The sequence below is a fragment of the Pongo pygmaeus genome, chromosome 20, assembly GCF_028885625.2.
Source record: "Pongo pygmaeus isolate AG05252 chromosome 20, NHGRI_mPonPyg2-v2.0_pri, whole genome shotgun sequence".
In the NCBI taxonomy this organism is placed as follows: Eukaryota; Metazoa; Chordata; class Mammalia; order Primates; family Hominidae; genus Pongo; species Pongo pygmaeus.
In genome coordinates, this window is record NC_072393.2 from 3606313 (window position 1) to 3625444 (window position 19132).

Genomic DNA, 19132 nt, shown 5'->3' on the forward strand with positions numbered 1-19132 from the left:
AATAACAGAATCGGCCCGGTGCGGAGGTTCACACCTGTAATCCCAGCACTTTGGGAGGCCGAGGCAGGCGGATCACTTGAAGTCAGGGGTTTAAGATCAGCCTGGCCAACATGGTGAGACCCCCATCTCTATTAAAAATACAAAAATTAGCTGGGCGTGGTGGTGGGCACCTGTGATCCCAGCTACTTGGGAGGCTGAGGCAGGAGACTCGCTTGAACCTAGGAGGCAGAGGTTGCAGTGAGCCAAGATGGCACCATTGCACTCCAGCCTCGGCAACAGAGCTTTTTTTTTTTTTTTTTCAAAGTGGGAAAGCCCAGGTGGGAGGATCATTTGAGCCCAGGAGTTCGAGAACAGTCTGGGCAACACGGCAAGACCCTCCTGTCTCTACAAAAATAGAAGTTAAAAAATTAGCTGGGCATGATGGTATGCACCTCTAGTCCCAGTTACTCAGGAGGCTGGGGCAGGAGGATTGCTTGAAGCCAGGAGTTCGAGGCTGCAGTGAGCCATAATGGCTCACACTTGTAATCCCAGCACTTCGGGAGGCCGAGGCTGGAGAATCACTTGAGCCTAGGAGTTTGAGACCAGCCTTGGCAACACAGAGAGACTCCATCTCTACAAACAATAAAAAAAATTAGCCGGGCATCGTGGTGTGCGCCTGTGGTCCCAGTTACTTGGGAGGCAGAGGTGGGAGGATCACTTGAGCCTGGGAGTTTGAGGCTGCAGTGAACCACGATCACACCACTGCACTCCAGCCTGGGTGACAGAGTGAGACCCTGTCTAAAAAAAAAAAAAAAAAGTGTGGGAGGGGGGACTTCACGGCTCTGTGCCTCAGTTTCCTCATCTGTAACATGGGGATAATTGAATGCACCTTTGATGAATGTATTAAATGAGATGTTACATGTAAGGCCGGGCGTGGTGGCTCATGCCTGTAATCCCAGCACTTTGGAAGGCCGAGGTGGGTGGATCACAAGGTCAAGAGTTCGAGACCAGCCTGGCCAACATAGTGAAACCCCGTCTCTACTAAAAATTCAAAAAAATTAGCTGGGCATGGTGGCGCATGCCTGTAGTCCCAGATACTTGGGAGGCTGAGGCAGGAGAATCACTTGAACCTGGAAGGCGGAGGTTGCAGTGAGCCGAGATCACGCCATTGCACTCCAGCCTGGGCAACAAGATCGAAACTCCGTCTCAAAAAAAAAAAAAAAAAAAAAAGGAGAGATAGTACATGTAAAGCACCTGGCACAAAGGAAGTGCTTCATTCATTCACTCATTAATTCATTCAGCAAATTCTTCTTGAATCCCTGCTGCACTTGAATCCCTCAGGCACTGTTCTAGGCAGGGAACTGAGGGCTCAGTTGTGGACAAAGACAAAAATCTCTGCCCTCTAGAGCTGATATTCTAGAGGGTGTGGGTGGATAGTGAGTAGACTTTAAAAATCTAGAGAATGTCCAAGGGTTGCAAATTCCTTTTTTTTTTCTTTTCTTTTTTGAGACGGAGTCTCGCTCTGTCGCCCAGGCTGGAGTGCAGTGGCACGATCTCAGCTCACTGCAGGCTCCACCTCCCAGGTTTAAGCCATTCTCCTGCCTCAGCCTCCCAAGTAGCTGGGTCTACAGGCACCCACCACCATGCTTGGCTAATTTTTTTTTGTATTTTGAGTAGAGACACAGTTTCACCCTGTTGGCCAGGCTGGTTTTGAACTCCTAACCTCAGGTGATCTGCCTGCCTTGGCCTCCCAAAGTGTTGGGATTACAGGCGTCAGCCACCGCACCCAGCCTTTTTTTTTTTTTTTTTTGAGACGGAGTCTTGCTCTTGTTGCCCAGGCTGGAGTGCAGAGAGCGATCTTGGCTCACTGCAACCTCCGCCTTCCCGGTTTAAGCAATTCTCCTGTCTCAGCCTCCCAAGTAGCTGGGACTATAGGTGCGCACCACCACGCCTGGCTAATTTTTGTATTTTTAGTAGAGATGGGGTTTCACCTTGTTGCCCAGGCTGGCCTCGAACTCCTGACCTCAGGTGGTCCGCCTGCCTTGGCCCCACAAAGTGCTAGGATTATAGGCGTGATGCATGGTGCCTGGCCGGGTTGCAAGTTCTGTGGAGGAAGATACACCAGGGAGAGAGGGATAAGGTGGTCTGTTGTGGTCAGGAGGGGGTTACAGTTCTAAACGGGGTGGTCAGCAGTGACTTCATCAAGGAGGTGACATTTAAGTTAAGTCCCTGAAGGAGGGTGAGGGATATGGGGAAGGCGCTCCCTGCAGAGAGCATGGCTGGTACAAAGGCCCTGAGGCAGGACTGCGCCTGGCATGTGGGTGTTGGAGGGACAGTGAGGTCACTCTGCTCCCTCTCCCTGGCAGGCCTGGCTCAATCCTCTCCAGGGAACTGAGCCAGACCTTCCAGAGGGAGAAGGACCAAGAACTTGCTTTCTCTCTACCCCTGCTACTGTTCAGTTCAGTTAAACCAGGTCTCTCCCCCTTGGCACTGCTGACATTCACAGCCGGATTGTTCTCTGGGGTGGGGCCGTCCCGGGCACTGCAGGGTGCTGAGCAGCATCCCCGGCCTCCACCCACTCCATATCAGGAGCTCCCCCAAGTCGTGACAACCACACATGTCCCCAGACATCGCCCAGTGTCCGCAGGGGGAAGCAGAATTATCCCTGTTTGAGAGCCACTGACTTAGACCCATTTTGCAGATGAAAAACTGAGTCTGGGCTGAGCACCGTGGCTCATGCCTATAATCCTAACATTTTGACAGGCCGATGTGGGTGGACCAGTTGAGGCCAGGAGTTTGAGACCAGCCTGGCCAACATGGAGAAATCCCGTATCTACTAAAAATAGAAAAATTAGCCCAGTGTGGCTGGGCATGGTGACTCATGCCTGTAATCCCAGCACTTTGGGAGGCCGAGGCGGGCGGATCACGAGGTCAGGAGATGGAGACCATCCTGGCTAACATGGTGAAACCCCGTCTCTACTAAAAAAATACAAAAAATTAGCCGGGCGTGGTGGCAGGCACCTGTAGTCCCAGCTACTCGGGAGGCTGAGGCGGGAGAATGGCGTGAACCCGGGAAGCGGAGCTTGCAGTGAGCCGAGATTGTGCCACTGCACTCCAGGCTGGACAGAGCAATACTCCATCTCAAAAAAAAAAAAAAAAAAAAAAAATTAGCCTGGCGTGGTGGCAGGCACCTGTAATCCCAGCTACTCAGGAGGCTGATTCACTTGAACTTGGGAGGCAGACTGCAGTGAGCAGAGATCGTGCCACTGCACTCCAGCCTGGGCAAAAGAGTGAGACTCCGCCTCAAAAAAACAAAATGAGGCCAGGCACAGTGGCTCAACCCTGTAATCCCAGCACTTTGGGAGGCCGAGGTGGGTGGATCACTTGAGGCCAGGAGTTAAAGACCAGTCTGGCCAATGTGGTGAAACCCCATCTCTATTAAAAATACAAAAATTAGCCAGGTGTGGTGGTGCACCCCTGTAATCCTAGCTACTTGGGAGGCTGAGGCAGGAGAAGCGTTTGAACCCGGGAGGTGGAGGTTGCAGTTAGCTGAGATCGTGCCACTGCACTCCAGCCTGGGCGACAGAGCCAAACTCTGTCTCAAAAAACAAAACAAAACAAACAAAAAAACCTGAGGCCCTGAGAGAGGCAGGAACTTGTCACAGGCTCCAACCACAGGCCTGTCAGAGCTGGACTCCCCACCCTGGGCTGGGGACCCCTAAGTGCTCGGATGAACCTGTGTGGCCTCATGCCGGTCTTCCCCGTTCCCCTCAACCAGGTGGCTGACATGGAGGAGCTGACCATCTGGGAAGAGCACACAGCCACGCTGTCCAAGGTGAGGCCTCCCTTGCCCTGTCTGGGTGCCGGAGAGTATGGCGGCTTAGGCCCAGCTCAATAGAGGGGAGACCCTTTACCCTCGGGGAAACAGCAGCTCTTCCTTCCCCTCCTCCTCTCTTAGGACCCCCGCCGGGGCTTTGGCATTGCGATCTCTGGAGGCCGAGACCGGCCCGGTGGATCCGTGGTTGTGTCTGACGTGATACCCGGAGGGCCGGCGGAGGGCAGGCTACAGTGAGTATCCAGGCAGCTGGATTCTGGCAGGGGGAGGGCACGTGGAGAGGAGAAACCAGGCCAGGCGTGGTGACTCACGCCCGTCATCCCAGCACTTTGGGAGGCTGAAGTGGGCGGATCACCTGAGTTCAGGAGTTTGAGACCAGCCTGGCCAACATGTGAAACCCCGTCTCTACTAAAATTACAAAAATTAGCAGGATGTGGTGGCACGTGCTTGTAATCCCAGCTACTCGGGAGGCTGAGGCAGGAGACTTGCTTGAACCCGGGAGGCGGAGGTTGCAGTGAGCCGAGATCACGCCACTGCACTCCAGCCTGGGTGACAGAGTGAGAATCTGTCTCAAAAAAAGAAGAAAGTGAGGTGAGGAGAAAACTTCGTGAGCCAAAGCAAGGAGACTGGAAAGTGCCTGGCACTTTCCAGCTCTGTCAACACAGGGCTCGGACTTGGCAGTAGGACAGTGTCAGAGACTTGGGCCTCACTTCCCTAAGGTACTTCCTGGTCCTTCACAGGAATTCTTGGGGTCATAGTGGCCCCAGAACCCTTTTGGAACATGAAGTCCTGGAAACCATCGAGTGTTTGAGGGTTTGATGCTTCTTGGAATTACGTTGTTAACACGGTTCTGGGCCCCAGGTGGCTGACAGGTGATATGGCTCAGCCCAGCCCAGAATTAGGGACCACCAGGTTCAGGGAGAAAGAGCTAGAAAGAAAATATGAAATACAGACAGGAAGAGAGGGAAAGAAAAGCAGAAAGTGGGGATTTGTGATGTGGGGAGCGAGGAGTGAGAAGATGCCAGGTGTAGCTGTAGCTTCAAGGCCAGGCGCAGTGGCTCATGCCTGCAATCCCAGCACTTTGGGAGGCCGAGGCGGGTGGATCACCTGAGGTCAGGAGTTTGAAACCAGCCTGGCCAACATGGTGAAACCCCATCTCTACTAAAAAATACAAAAATTAGCCGGGTGTGGTGGCAGGCACCTGTAGTCCCAGCTACTAGGGAGGCTGAGGCAGGAGGATCGTTTGAAACGAGGAGGTGGAGGTTGCAGTGAGTTGAGATCGTGCTACTGCAATCCAGCCTGGGCAACAGAGTGAGACTCTGTCTCAAAAAAAAAAAAAAAAAAAAATGTAGCTTCCACTCTATGATTACAGTAGGTTCTACAATTGGCTCCATTTTGCAGATGAGAAAACGGAGGCCCACAAGGATAAATGTCTTTGTGAACCTAGGGACGCCAATGAATTAGAACCAGGCCTTGTAGACCTGGAGGTTCCAGGGACACCCCCTCCCCAGGGAGGGCTTGTTACGAGGGTCTCCCCTGCAAAGTCTCCTCTGTAAGACCCGCCCTCCTCTCTCAGGATAGGTGACCACATCGTCATGGTGAACGGGGTCTCCATGGAGAATGCCACCTCCGCGTTTGCCATTCAGATACTCAAGACCTGCACCAAGATGGCCAACATCGTGAGTAGGCAGCCCCTGGCACAGCCGATGTCTCTGACCCCAGCCTGGGTTGTGCCGCTGTGGGGGCTGTAAGCTTCAGAGAGCAAGGAGTCATCTTCTCATCTTACAATTTGGACATTGAGGCCCAGAGAGAGACTGGTGTCCCCCAGGGCCACCCGGGGGCTCAGCAGAGCCTCCCCCAGCCCTTGCCTGTAGCTGACCCTTCCTGTCCCCTCCTCTAACAGACAGTGAAACGTCCCCGGAGGATCCACCTGCCCGCCACCAAGGCCAGCCCCTCTGGCCCAGGGCACCAGGACTCGGATGAAGACGATGGGCCCCAGAGGGTGGAGGAGGTGGACCAGGGCCGGGGCTATGACGGCGACTCATCCAGTGGCTCCGGCCGCTCCTGGGACGAGCGCTCCCACCGGCCGAGGCCTGGTCGCAGGGGCCGGGCCGGCAGCCATGGGCGTAGGAGCCCGGGTGGTGGCTCTGAGGCCAACGGGCTGGCCCTGGTGTCCGGCTTTAAGCGGCTGCCACGGCAGGACGTGCGGATGAAGCCTGTGAAGTCGGTGCTGGTGAAGAGGAGAGACAGCGAAGGTCAGAAGAGCGGGGAGGTGGGACAGGATCGGTACTGGACACAGGGCACCGTGGTCGGGTGGGTGACGGTTTCAAGCGATTCTCCTGCCTCAGCCTCCCTGGTGGCTGGGACTCCAGGCGCCCGCCACCATGCCTGGCTAATTTTTGTATTTTTGGTAGAGATGGGGTTTCACCACGTTGGCAAGGCTGGTTTCGAATTCATGACCTCAGCTGATTCACCCACCTCGGCCTCCCATAGCGCTTGCTGGGATTGTGGGCGTGAGCCACCGTGCCCAGCCTGGAAGCTACAACTACACCTGGCATCTTCTTGCTCCTTACTCTCCCCACCACAAATGCCCACTTTCTGCTTTTCTGTCCCTTTCTCCCTGGCTGTGTTTCTTATATTCTCTCTAGCTCTTTCTCTCTGAACCTGGTGGTCCCTAATTCTGGGCTGGGTTGAGCCATATCACCTGTCAGCCACTTGGGGCCCAGAACCATTTTATCAACATGTCCCCGCCCTGATCCCCGGGACCTCTGTTTAGGCCATCTCACTTAGCAAGAGGGACTCAGTAGGTGGGATAGAGTGAAGGACCCTGAGCTCAGAGGTGATCCTGGATGATCTGGGGGGCCCAGTGTCACCACAGGGTCCTTATAAGAGGAGACCTGGCCGAGTGTGGTGGCTGATGCCTGTAATCCCAGTACTTTGGGAGGCCAAGGCAGGCAGACCACTTGAGGCCAGTAGTTTGAGACCAGCCTGACCACTATGATGAAACCTCGTCTCTACTAAAAATACAAAAATTAGCCAGGCGTGGTGGCGTGCACCTGTAATCCCAGCTACCTGGGAGGCTGAGGCACGAGAACTGCTTGAACCCGGGAGGTGGAGGTTGCAGTGAGCCGAGATTTTGCCACTGCACTCCAGCCCGGGCGATAAGAGCGAAGCTCCTTCTTGAAAAAAATTAAAAAATAAAAAATAAAAATTGAAACAATTACGATGTCATGAGCAATAGAATGCCCTTAGCCTGTGCATGGCAACATCACGAGCGGCACAGTGACCTGGTGTCCCCGCCCTGTGGAGATGTCATTGACACTATCAGATCTCAGGTCCCACAGGCGACATCACCGTTCTCCTTATGATGCCATTGAGGTGTTCAGATGGGAGGGCCCGCACCTGGACTCTGTCCTTACAGCAGGAGAATGCTCCCAGGCACCCGTCTCCAGAGTCCTGCCTCAGTTTCCCTCCTCCCCCCTTACAGAGTTCGGCGTCAAGCTGGGCAGTCAGATCTTCATCAAGCACATTACAGATTCGGGCCTGGCTGCCCGGCACCACGGGCTGCAGGAAGGAGATCTCATTCTACAGGTGAGGCTGGGCTTCTTGTCCTGAGAGCAGGGAGACCAAGGTAGGGTCGGGGTGGGCAGTCCCACGGAGTCATACAGCAAGGACAGCAGAGCTGGGCCCCAAACCATTTACCTTCAGTGTTGTTGCTTGTATCTCAAAGGTTGCAGATGGCCAGGCATAAAACCCCCTTTCTCCCCAGCTACTGCTAATCCATGGCCAAATGTCGGTTTCTAGTATCCCCATGGGGGTTGTCTATTTCTAATACCCTCTAGCTTTGATGTGCATCAGAGAATCATGTGGGCAGCTGACTCCTGGACCTACCCTAGGTGACTGGATGCTAATGACCCAGTCACCAGGTGTAGGGGAGCTGCCCTGCCCTAAAGGATGGTTTCTTTCTGGATTCTTCCCCTTAAAGTCTGTTTCTAGTGACTCCTAGTGTTTGATTTCCAAATTGCTTTCAGCTGATTATTTCCAGTGTCTTCAAAAAGTTATCTGTTCCTTTTTTTTTTTTTTTTGAGACAGAGTCTAGTTCTGTCGCCCAGGCTGGGGCACAGTGGCGCAATCTCGGCTCACTGCAACCTCCACCTCCCAGGTTCAAGTGATTCTCCTGCCTTAGCCTCCTGAGTAGCTGGGATTACAGGTGCCTACCACCACACCGGGCTAATGTTTGTATTTTTGGTAAAGACGGGTTTCTCCATGTCGGCCAGGCTGGTCTCGAACTCCTGACCTCAGGTGATCCGCCCACCTCGGCCTCCCAAGGTGCTGGGATTACAGGTGTGAACCACCGTACCTGGCCAAGTTATCTGTTTCTAGTCACCTGAGCAATTGTGTTTCTAGTGTACTGGAGCAGACACCAGAAATAGATAACTTGGTGGGGGTACTAGAAATTTACAATCCCAGAGCCAGGCCTGGTGGCTCACGCCTGTAATCCCAGCACTTCGGGAGGCCGAGGCAGGAGGATCGCTTGAGCCCAGGAGCTCAAGACCAGCCTGGGCAACAGAGTGAGACCCCATCTTTACAAAAAAGAAAATTAGCTGGTGTGGTGCCACACACCTGTAGTCCCAGCTACTTGGAGGCTGAGGTGGGAGGATCACCTGAGCCTAGGAAGTTAAGACTGCAGTGAGCTTGAGCTGTGATGGTGCCACTGCACTCCAGCCTGGGCGACAGAGCGAGACCCTGTCTCAAAAATAAATAAATAAAATGCCAGGTGTGGTGGCTTATGCCTGTAATCCCAGTACTTTAGGAGGCTGAGATGGGAGGATTGCTTGAGCCCAGAAGTTTGAGACCAACCTGGGCAACATAGCAAGATAGCCGTCTCTATTAAAAAAAAAAAAAAAAAAAAAACAAAGAAAAAAACAAACTAGAAGAAACTGACAATCCCCAGGGTTACTGAAAACAAACCCTCCCAAGGGAAAATGTTAGAAATGGGTTTTTGGTGCTACTGGAGAAGACATTAAGTTCTCTTTTTTTTTTTTTTTATTTGAGACAGAGTTTTGCTCTTTTACCCAGGCTGGAGTGCAGTGGCATGATCTCGGCTCACCGCAGCCTCCGCCTCCCAGGTTCAAGCAATTCTCCTACCTTAGCCTCCTGAGTAACTGGGATTACAGGCGTGCGCCACCACACCCTGCTAATTTTTTGTATTTTTAGTAGAGACAGGGTTTCTCCATGTTGGTCAGGCTGGTCTCGAACTCCCGACCTCAAGTGATCCACCCGCCTCGGCCACCCAAAGTGCTGGGATTACAGGCATGAGCCACCACACCCAGCCGACATTAAGTTCTTTCTAGGAATTGTGTGTTTCTAATCTACTTCTAGATGACTATCTTCTTTTCTTTTCTTTTCTTTTTTCTTCTCTTCTCTTCTCTTTTTTCTTTTCTTTTCTTTTCTTTCTTTTTGATATGGAGTGTCGCTCTGTCACCCAGGTTGGAGTGCAGTGGTGGGATCTTGGCTCACTGCAACCTCCACCTCCCAGGTTCAAGTGATTCTCCTGTTTCAGTCTCCTGAGTAGCTGGGACCACAGGCACCCACCACCACGCCCTGCTAATTTTTGTATTTTTAGTAGAGACAGGGTTTCACCACGTTGGCCAGGCTGGTCTCGATCTCCTGACCTCAAGTGATCTGTCCGCCTCTGCCTCCCAAAGTGCTGGCATTACAGGCGTGAGCCACCGTGCCCGACCCTAGATGTCTGTTTCTAGTTATCTCCCAGGATATTGTGTGTTTCTAGTATCTTTTAAGTATCTGATACTCCCTCTCCTCCAGTGAGAGTTGTTTATAATGTCACCCTCACATCTGTTCCTAGTATCCCCTGAGAAATTTCCACTTTTGGTAGGAAAGGAGAGTCAACCTGTTTCTCATTTTCCCGTGCTTCCTATCCCTCTTAGAACATTTTCTGTTTCTAGAATTCGGTGCTCAGTTCTTGGTGTGGTCTCCACTCACAGCAGGAATCCAATTCTAACACTTTCCTTAGGGAGTGTCTGTTTTTAGCAACCCCTGGGGGAATTGTCTGTTTCAAGTTCCCCCACACCAGGCTGTTTCTACTGTCTCCCATCTCTCATCAACTCACTTCTGCTCTTTCATTCCTGGTCCCTTTCAGATCAACGGGGTGTCTAGCCAGAACCTGTCACTGAACGACACCCGGCGACTGATTGAGAAGTCAGAAGGGAAGCTAAGCCTGCTGGTGCTGAGAGATCGTGGGCAGTTCCTGGTGAACATTCCGCCTGCTGTCAGTGACAGCGACAGCTCGCCATTGGAGGGTGAGGACCTAGAGGGTAGGACCTGGGAGGAGGTTGAATGGACGGCAGGGAAGGTGGGACGCCCCAGGCAGGGCCAAGGAGGAATCAATGAGCCTGGTCCCTAGAGGCTCAGAGAGTGACAGGAACTTGCCGAAGGCCACACAGCAAGTCAAGAGTACAGGGGGGCTCACTGGGTTCAAGCGATTCTCTGCCTCCTGGGTTCAAGCGATTCTCGTGCCTCGGCCTCCTGAGTAGCTGGGATTATAGGCGTGAGCCACCGTGCCCAGCTCCAGAGCTGAATCTTCTAACTGTGCTTCTGACTTTGGTCTAGGGCCCTTTGTTTAGAGGGGTGTTGATATGCCCCTCTGTAAAATGGGTCCAGTCCAGAAGGTGTGACCATGGCTGATGAGATGTCCTCTCCCCCTGCAGACATCTCGGACCTCGCCTCAGAGCTATCGCAGGCACCACCATCCCACATCCCACCACCACCCCGGCATGCTCAGCGGAGCCCCGAGGCCAGCCAGACCGACTCTCCTGTGTAAGTATCACCCATCGGCCAGAATAGTCGGTGAGAGGGAGAGGGGAATGCGGGCCTAGCTTTCTAACTGGGGGTAACCTTGAGGACGCAGTCCTGTATTTCTAGCACGTGCCTCAAAATACCTCCAGCCTCTACCCATTACCCAGTTCCAAAGCCGTGTCCACATTTGTAGGTGTTGGTTACAGCAGCACCCCACTTCTTAGTATCAAACTCTGCCTTAGGCTGGGCACGGTGGCTCACGCCTGTAATCTCAGCACTTTGGGAGGCCGAGGAGGGTGGATCATCTGAGGTCAGGAGTTCGAGAACAGCCTGGCCAACGTGGTGAAACCCTGTCTCTACTAAAATACCAAAATTAGCCCGGTGTGGTGCCGGGTGCCTGTAATCTCAGCTACTTGGGAGGCTGAGGCAGGAGAATCACTTGAACCCAGGAAATGGAGGTTGCAGTGAGCTGAGATTGTGTCATAACACTACAGCCTAGGCAACCAGAGCAAAACTCTGTCTTAAAAAAAAAATTCTTTTCCTCTATTTATTTATTTGTTTTGAGACTGAGTCATGTGAGACTGGCTAATTTTCATATTTTTGGTAGAGATGGGGTCTGTATTGCCCAGCTATGTTGCCCAGGCTGGTCTTGAACTCCTGGGCTCAAGCTTCCCAAAGTGCTGGTATTACAGGCATGAGCCACCACGCCCAGCCCAGGTAAATTAAAATTATTTTTATTTTGTTTATTTATTTATTTATGTTTTTGGAGACAAGGTCTTGCTCTGTTGCCCAGGCTGGAGTGCAATGGCATGATCTTGGCTCACTGCAACCTCTGCCTCCTGGGTTCAAGCAATTCTCCTGCCTTAGCCTCCTGAGTAGCTGGAATTACAGGCACCCACCATCATGCCCGGCTAATTTTTATATTTTTGTAGAGACGGGGTTTAACCTCGTTGGCCAGGCTGGTCTTGAAATCCTGACCTCAGGTGATCTGCCCACCTCGGCCTCCCAAAATGCTAGGATTACAGGCATGAACCACCGAGCCCGGCCTAAAATTCTTTTTAAAATGGCCCCTTGACATCCACCCCTGCCTCACTCCCAATCTGTTCCCCACCAGGGAGAGCCCCCGGCTTCGGCGGGAAAGTTCAGTAGATTCCAGAACCATCTCGGAACCAGATGAGCAACGGGCAGGTGGGTGGTGACTCTGAGCACCCCTGTCCCTGATATTTCTGATCCCCGACAGCAAGGCTGTGCCAGGCAGAGCCGGGGGAGGTTGGCCTGAGCTTAAGTGGTGAGACATGGTTTCCTGAGAAGGGCTCGAGGTGGGTGACAGTCCTTCCAGGATGAGGACATAAAGCAAAGGTTTGGAGGCTGGACCGAGCCAGTGTGCTTGGGAAAGAGACTGGCTTTTCCCTTTCAGAGTTGCCCAGGGAAAGCAGCTATGACATCTACAGAGTGCCCAGCAGTCAGAGCATGGAGGATCGTGGGTATGTATCCCAGAAGAAAACCCACCCGCTCGAAACTCCGACATCCCAGGCTGCCTCCCTCATCAGCGCAATCCTGCCTGCCTGTATCCATTGTGTTGAGTGGGACCATTAAGTGGGGATTTTGGGGAAACTGAGGCCTGGAGGGGGTGGGGGCTTTCCCAAGGACAATGCTGAGCCCTCCCACTCTGGTCTGACCCCACCTCTGCCTCCCCTTGCAGGTACAGCCCCGACACGCGGGTGGTCCGCTTCCTCAAGGGCAAGAGCATCGGGCTGCGGCTGGCAGGGGGCAATGACGTGGGCATCTTCGTGTCTGGGGTGCAGGCGGGCAGCCCGGCTGACGGACAGGGCATCCAGGAGGGAGATCAGATTCTGCAGGTGCTCCAGGGGCGGCTGCCAGCCCCACTGATCATGGGCGTGTAGTCTGCTAGGTCCTGCCCTTGTCTGTTACAGTCCTCCCCTTGGGTCCACCCTGGGGACTGTTGAGACCCCAGATGGGTATTTGAACATTTCAGTGTCCCCTTGGCTGTGTCATGATTTTGCTGATGTCATGACCTTATCTTCCAGGTCATGACCTCATCGTCCAGTTACAACCTCTTTTTCTGCGCCTTGACCTTATCTGGGTTCATTTTTTTTGTTGTTGTTGTTTTTGAGACGGAGTTTTGCTCTTGCTGCCCAGGCTGGAGCGCAATGGTGCAATCTTGGCTCACCGCAACCTCTGTCTCCCAGGTTCAAGCAATTCTTCTGCCTCACCTCCTGAGCAGCTGGGATTACAGGTGTCCACCACCACACCTGGCTAATTTTTATATTTTTAGTAGAGATGAGGGTTTCGCCATGTTGGCCAGGCTGGTCTCAAACTCCTGACCTCAGGTGATCCACCTGCCTCGGCTTCCCAAGTAGCTGAGATTACAGGCATGAGCCACTGCGCCTGGCTAACTGTTTTTTTTTTTTTTTTTGAGATAGAGTCTTGCTCTGTCACCCAGGCTGGAGTACAGGGGTGTGATCTTGGCTCACTGCAACCTCCATCTCCCGGGTTCAAGGGATCATCCTGACTCAGCCTCCCAAGTAGCTGAGATCACAGGTGGCTGCCACCATGCCCAGCTAATTTTTGTATTTTTAGTAGAGACAGGGTTTCACCATGTTGGCCAGGCTGGTCTTGAACTCCTGGCCTCAAGTGATCCACCTGCCTCGGCCTCCCAAAGTGCTGAGATTACAGGCGTGAGCCACCGTGCCCATCCTGGGTTACAATCTTGTTGTTCATGTCATATGACCTTGTTCATGTGACAGCCTTGTTATCAATGTCACAATCTCCTTGTTATCAATGTCAGGACTTTGTCTGGGTCATAGCCTCATTGCCTATGTCATGACCTTGTCTGGGTCGCAATCCTCTTGTTCTTGACATGGCTGTGTTGACCGTGTCATGACCGTCTTGTATGTCCTAATCGTGTGGTCAGGTCACAGATCATTCTTTCATGATGTCCATGTCCATTTATAGTCATTTTCTGTGCCACCACCCCCTGTGTCTGTGTTATGACCTTGCCTGTGTCCTGCCTTCATGACAGTGTCATAACTACCTCCAGGATCCACAGCCCCTCATCATCCCCCCATCTCTGTCCTTGCCTCATCTCATCCCCAGGCTGTCTCCCCTGTCCCTTGCATGAGTTCACTCACCAAGTCTCACCCCCACTTTGCTCTCATGACCTTGTTTGTGTCTTGACCTTGCAGTGTGAGTTGTGATTCATGATGGAGTCACAGCTCCCCACTTTCCATGTCATAAGCCCACTGACTGGGTGACAATGTGATGCCAAATTGCCTGAGGGTCATGGTAATTTTTATTGTATTTCTACTCATTTTGCTTGTGGGATTCTAACCTTGACATCCATGTCATGACCCCGAGGGTAGGTGTCTCTGCCCACAAGCTGTGCACGTACATTGCTATCTGTGTCATGACCCCGAGAGCAGGGGGCTGTGTCTGTATATTGCTGTCCCTGCCATGACCCCGAGAGCAGGGGGCTGTGTCTGTACATTGCTGTCCCTGCCATGACCCCGAGAGCAGGGGGCTGTGTCTGTACATTGCTGTCCCTGCCATGACCCCGAGAGCAGGGGGCTGTGTCTGTACATTGCTGTCCCTGCCATGACCCCGAGAGCAGGGGGCTGTGTCTGTACATTGCTGTCCCTGCCATGACCCCGAGAGCAGGGGGCTGTGTCTGTACATTGCTGTCCCTGCCATGACCCCGAGAGCAGGGGGCTGTGTCTGTACATTGCTGTCCCTGCCATGACCCCGAGAGCAGGGGGCTGTGTCTGTACATTGCTGTCCCTGTCATGACCCCGAGAGCAGGGGGCTGTGTCTGTACATTGCTGTCCCTGCCATGACCCCGAGAGCAGGGGGCTGTGTCTGTACATTGCTGTCCCTGCCATGACCCCGAGAGCAGGGGGCTGTGTCTGTACATTGCTGTCCCTGCCATGACCCCGAGAGCAGGGGGCTGTGTCTGTACATTGCTGTCCCTGCCATGACCCCGAGAGCAGGGGGCTGTGTCTGTACATTGCTGTCCCTGCCATGACCCCGAGAGCAGGGGGCTGTGTCTGTACATTGCTGTCCCTGCCATGACCCCGAGAGCAGGGGGCTGTGTCTGTATATTGCTGTCCCTGCCATGACCCCGAGAGCAGGGGGCTGTGTCTGTATATTGCTGTCCCTGCCATGACCCCGAGAGCAGGGGGCTGTGTCTGTATATTGCTGTCCCTGCCATGACCCCGAGAGCAGGGGGCTGTGTCTGTATATTGCTGTCCCTGCCATGACCCCGAGAGCAGGGGGCTGTGTCTGTATATTGCTGTCCGTGTCATGACCCCGAGAGCAGGGGGCTGTGTCTGTATATTGCTGTCCCTGCCATGACCCCGAGAGCAGGGGGCTGTGTCTGTATATTGCTGTCCCTGCCATGACCCCGAGAGCAGGGGGCTGTGTCTGTATATTGCTGTCCCTGCCATGACCCCGAGAGCAGGGGGCTGTGTCTGTATATTGCTGTCCCTGTCATGACCCCGAGAGCAGGGGGCTGTGTCTGTATATTGCTGTCCCTGTCATGACCCCGAGAGCAGGGGGCTGTGTCTGTATATTGCTGTCCCTGCCATGACCCCGAGAGCAGGGGGCTGTGTCTGTATATTGCTGTCCCTGCCATGACCCCGAGAGCAGGGGGCTGTGTCTGTATATTGCTGTCCCTGTCATGACCCCGAGAGCAGGGGGCTGTGTCTGTATATTGCTGTCCCTGTCATGACCCCGAGAGCAGGGGGCTGTGTCTGTATATTGCTGTCCCTGCCATGACCCCGAGAGCAGGGGGCTGTGTCTGTATATTGCTGTCCCTGCCATGACCCCGAGAGCAGGGGGCTGTGTCTGTATATTGCTGTCCCTGCCATGACCCCGAGAGCAGGGGGCTGTGTCTGTACATTGCTGTCCGTGTCATGACCCCGAGAGCAGGGGGCTGTGTCTGTACATTGCTGTCCCTGTCATGACCCCGAGAGCAGGGGGCTGTGTCTGTACATTGCTGTCCCTGTCATGACCCCGAGAGCAGGGGGCTGTGTCTGTACATTGCTGTCCCTGTCATGACCCCGAGAGCAGGGGGCTGTGTCTGTATATTGCTGTCCCTGCCATGACCCCGAGAGCAGGGGGCTGTGTCTGTATATTGCTGTCCCTGTCATGACCCCGAGAGCAGGGGGCTGTGTCCATTGGCTCTGTCCGTATATTGTTGTCCCTGTCATGACCCTGGTGGTAGGCATCTGTGACCCACTGTGTGTCCATATATCGTTGTCCCTGTCACGACCCTGTGGCTACTGTGACTACGTCTGAATTCTTTTGAGCATTTCACACAGTTTCCACCGAGCTCCATGCCATGACCTCTGTTCCCATGTTTTGATATTGACAACCCACCATGACTCGGTTATCTGAGGACAAGCGCAGTGCCTGTGCCCCTGTTTCTGTGTCAAAACCCTTGTATCCTTATAATGCCACCAGCTGACTATGTCACACATCACACAGCCATAGGGTGATACCCCAGTCAGAAAGCCCTTGGGGAACTTCTGGGTCCCTTGGCAGCAGCTCTGGAAGCAGCTGGGGCTGAGTTTTGCCCAGAGGAAGGTCCAGGATCTCATGCACGGCCAGGAGGTACCAGAGCTTTGTCTATAGCTGCACTTGCTTTCTGGCAGGTGAATGACGTGCCATTCCAGAACCTGACACGGGAGGAGGCGGTGCAGTTCCTGCTGGGACTGCCACCGGGCGAGGAGATGGAGCTAGTGACGCAGCGGAAGCAGGACAGTGAGTGCGCGTGGATGTGGGTGTGCCTGTGTGTGTAGGGGGAGGACCTGGCTGTGTGGCCTGGTGGTGAGTGCAGGGATGTGGTTTAATCTGCATCTCTGCACCCTCCATCCCTCTCCCTGGCCCCTACAGGGAGAGTGCCCCAAATCTCCCAGGGTGAGTTCCCTTCAGCCAGGCCCACTCTCGGGCAGGGAGGGCTCAGATCAGGCAGCAGCCCAGGCAGCTCATGTGGCCTCCTGCTCTCCCCAGTTTTCTGGAAAATGGTGCAGTCCCGCGTGGGCGACTCCTTCTACATCCGCACGCACTTTGAGCTGGAGCCCAGTCCGCCGTCCGGCCTGGGCTTCACCCGTGGCGACGTCTTCCACGTGCTGGACACGCTGCACCCAGGCCCTGGGCAGAGCCACACGCGAGGAGGCCACTGGCTGGCGGTGCGCATGGGTCGTGACCTGCGGGAGCAAGAGCGGGGCATCATTCCCAACCAGAGCAGGTGGGGACTGTGCGCTCCTGCAGCGGGGCACTTCTGCTTCAGCCTCAGTCTCCCCGTTAGAAATGGGCTCGATTGGGCTGGGCGCGGTGGCTCACGCCTGTAATCCCAGCACTTTGGGAGGCTGAGGTGGGCAGATCATGAGGTCAAGAGATCGAGACCATCCTGGGCAACATGGTGAAACCTCGTCTCTACTAAAAATAAAAAAATTAGCTGGGCGTGGTGGTGCACGCCTGTAATCCCAGCTTCTTGGGAGGCTGAGGCAGGAGAATCGCTTGAACCTGGGAGGCAGAGGTTACAGTGAGCCAAGATCACGCCACTGCACTCCAGCCTGGCAACAGAGTGAGACTCTGTCTCAATAAATAAATAAATAGGCACGATATCACTGCTTAGCAGTGTTGGTGGTTCAACCTCAGGAGGTCCACAAAAGGCTGTGGGCGGGCCCCAGTTGGTGCTGGTATGAGCTTTCTGTTGTTGCCGTAACAGATGCCCAGAAACTTAGTGGCTTTAAACAACACATACATCCTCTTACAGTTCTGGAGGGCAAAAGTACTAAAGTCAAGGTATGGGCAGGGCTGGGCCCTCTGGGAGGCTCCAGGAGAGAACCAATTTTCCACCTTTCTCAGAGTCTAGAGGGGCTGCATCCCTCAGCTCGGGGCCCTTTCCTCCCCCTTCGTAGCCACAGCACAGCCTCTTCTAGTCTCTGACTCTCACCCTCCCGCCTCTTCTTGTGAAGACCCTGTGAGGACATCAGGCCCCCTGGGTCACCCAGGATCATCATCCACCTCAATAGCATCAGTTTAATCCCATCTGCAGGCCAGGAAATCCCAGCACTTTGGGAGGCTGAGGCGGGCAGATCACGAGGTCAAGAGATCGAGACTATCCTGGCCAACATGGTGAAACCCTGTCTCTACTAAAAATACAAAAATTAGCTGGGCATGGTGGTGCACACCTGTAATCCCAGCTACTTGGGAGGCTGAGGCATGAGAATCACTTGAACCTGGGAGGCGGAGGTTGCAGTGAGCAGAGATTGTGCCGCTGCACTCCAACCTGGCGACGGAGCGAGACTCCATCTCAAAAAATAAATAAATAAAAAATAAAAAAATTAGCTGGGCGTGGTGGCGGGAACCTGTAATCCTGGCTATTTGGAGAGTGAGGCAGGAGAATCGCTTGAACCCAAGAGGCAGAGGTTGTAGTGAGTCCAGCCTGGGTGACAGAGCAAGACTTTGTCTCAAAAAACCCAAAATAATAATAATAATAATAATAGGCCAGGCACGGTGGCTCACACCTGTAATCCCAGCACTTTGGGAGGCCAAGGCGGGCGGATCACGAGGTCAGGAGATCGAGACCGTCCTGGCTAACACAGTGAAACCCCGTCTCTACTAAAAATACAAAAAATTAGCTGCGCGTGGTGGCGGGCACCTGTAGTCCCAGCTACTCTGGAGGCTGAGGCAGGAGAATGGCCTGAACCCGGGAGGCGGAGCTTGCAGTGAGCCGAGATTGTGCCACTGCACTCCAGCCTGGGCGACAGAGTGAGACTCTGTCTTAAAAATAAATAAATAAATAAATAAATAAATCAATAATCATCATAATCATTATCCCATCTGCAGAGTGCCTTTTGTCATACAAAGTGGCTTGTCTACAGGCTCCAAGGGGTAGGACGAGGACGTCTTTGGGGCCACCATGCTGCTGACCCCAGTGCTCAGTACTATCCCCTCTTCTCCCCAGGGCAGAGCAGCTGGCCAGCCTGGAAGCTGCCCAGAGGGCCGTGGGAGTCGGGCCCAGCTCCTCCGCGGGCTCCAATGCTCGGGCCGAATTCTGGCGGCTGCGGGGTCTTCGTCGAGGAGCTAAGAAGACCACTCAGCGGAGCCGCGAGGACCTCTCAGCTCTGACCCGACAGGGCCACTACCCGCCCTATGAACGAGTGGTGTTGCGAGAAGGTTGGGCCCGGGGCGGGAGGGGCCCTGGGGAGGCCTCACACACAGCTCCTGGTGCACCTGTTTACTAACATCCAGCCTCTAAAAGGCACCGTCTTGGCCGGGCGTGGTGGCTCACGCCTATAATCCCAACACTTTGGGAGGCTAAGGTAGGAGGATCGCTGAGGCCAGGAGTTCCAGATCAACCTGGGTGGTAAAGCAAGACTACATCTCTACCTCAAATTTATTGATTTATGTATTTATTTATTTTTATTTTTATTTTAGACAGAGTCTTGCTCTTAGGCTGGAGTGCAATAGCGT

General features: G+C 53.8%; 1 protein-coding gene across 2 annotated transcripts in view; it reads left to right on the plus strand.

Annotated features, from left to right (window-relative positions):
• The window catches only part of TJP3 (tight junction protein 3), a 47608-nt gene that overhangs the window by 19594 nt on the left and 8882 nt on the right, over positions 1-19132 (plus strand). For both annotated transcript variants that reach the window (XM_054464641.2, XM_063657482.1), the window contains exons 2-14: positions 3758-3814; positions 3938-4047; positions 5391-5493; positions 5718-6069; positions 7302-7405; positions 9975-10134; positions 10543-10651; positions 11745-11818; positions 12048-12114; positions 12333-12489; positions 16303-16411; positions 16661-16898; positions 18624-18835. In XM_054464641.2, the coding sequence (XP_054320616.2) occupies positions 3767-3814; positions 3938-4047; positions 5391-5493; positions 5718-6069; positions 7302-7405; positions 9975-10134; positions 10543-10651; positions 11745-11818; positions 12048-12114; positions 12333-12489; positions 16303-16411; positions 16661-16898; positions 18624-18835 (1843 nt within the window). In that variant the 5' untranslated portion in view covers positions 3758-3766. The remainder of the gene's footprint in view (positions 1-3757; positions 3815-3937; positions 4048-5390; positions 5494-5717; positions 6070-7301; positions 7406-9974; positions 10135-10542; positions 10652-11744; positions 11819-12047; positions 12115-12332; positions 12490-16302; positions 16412-16660; positions 16899-18623; positions 18836-19132) is intronic.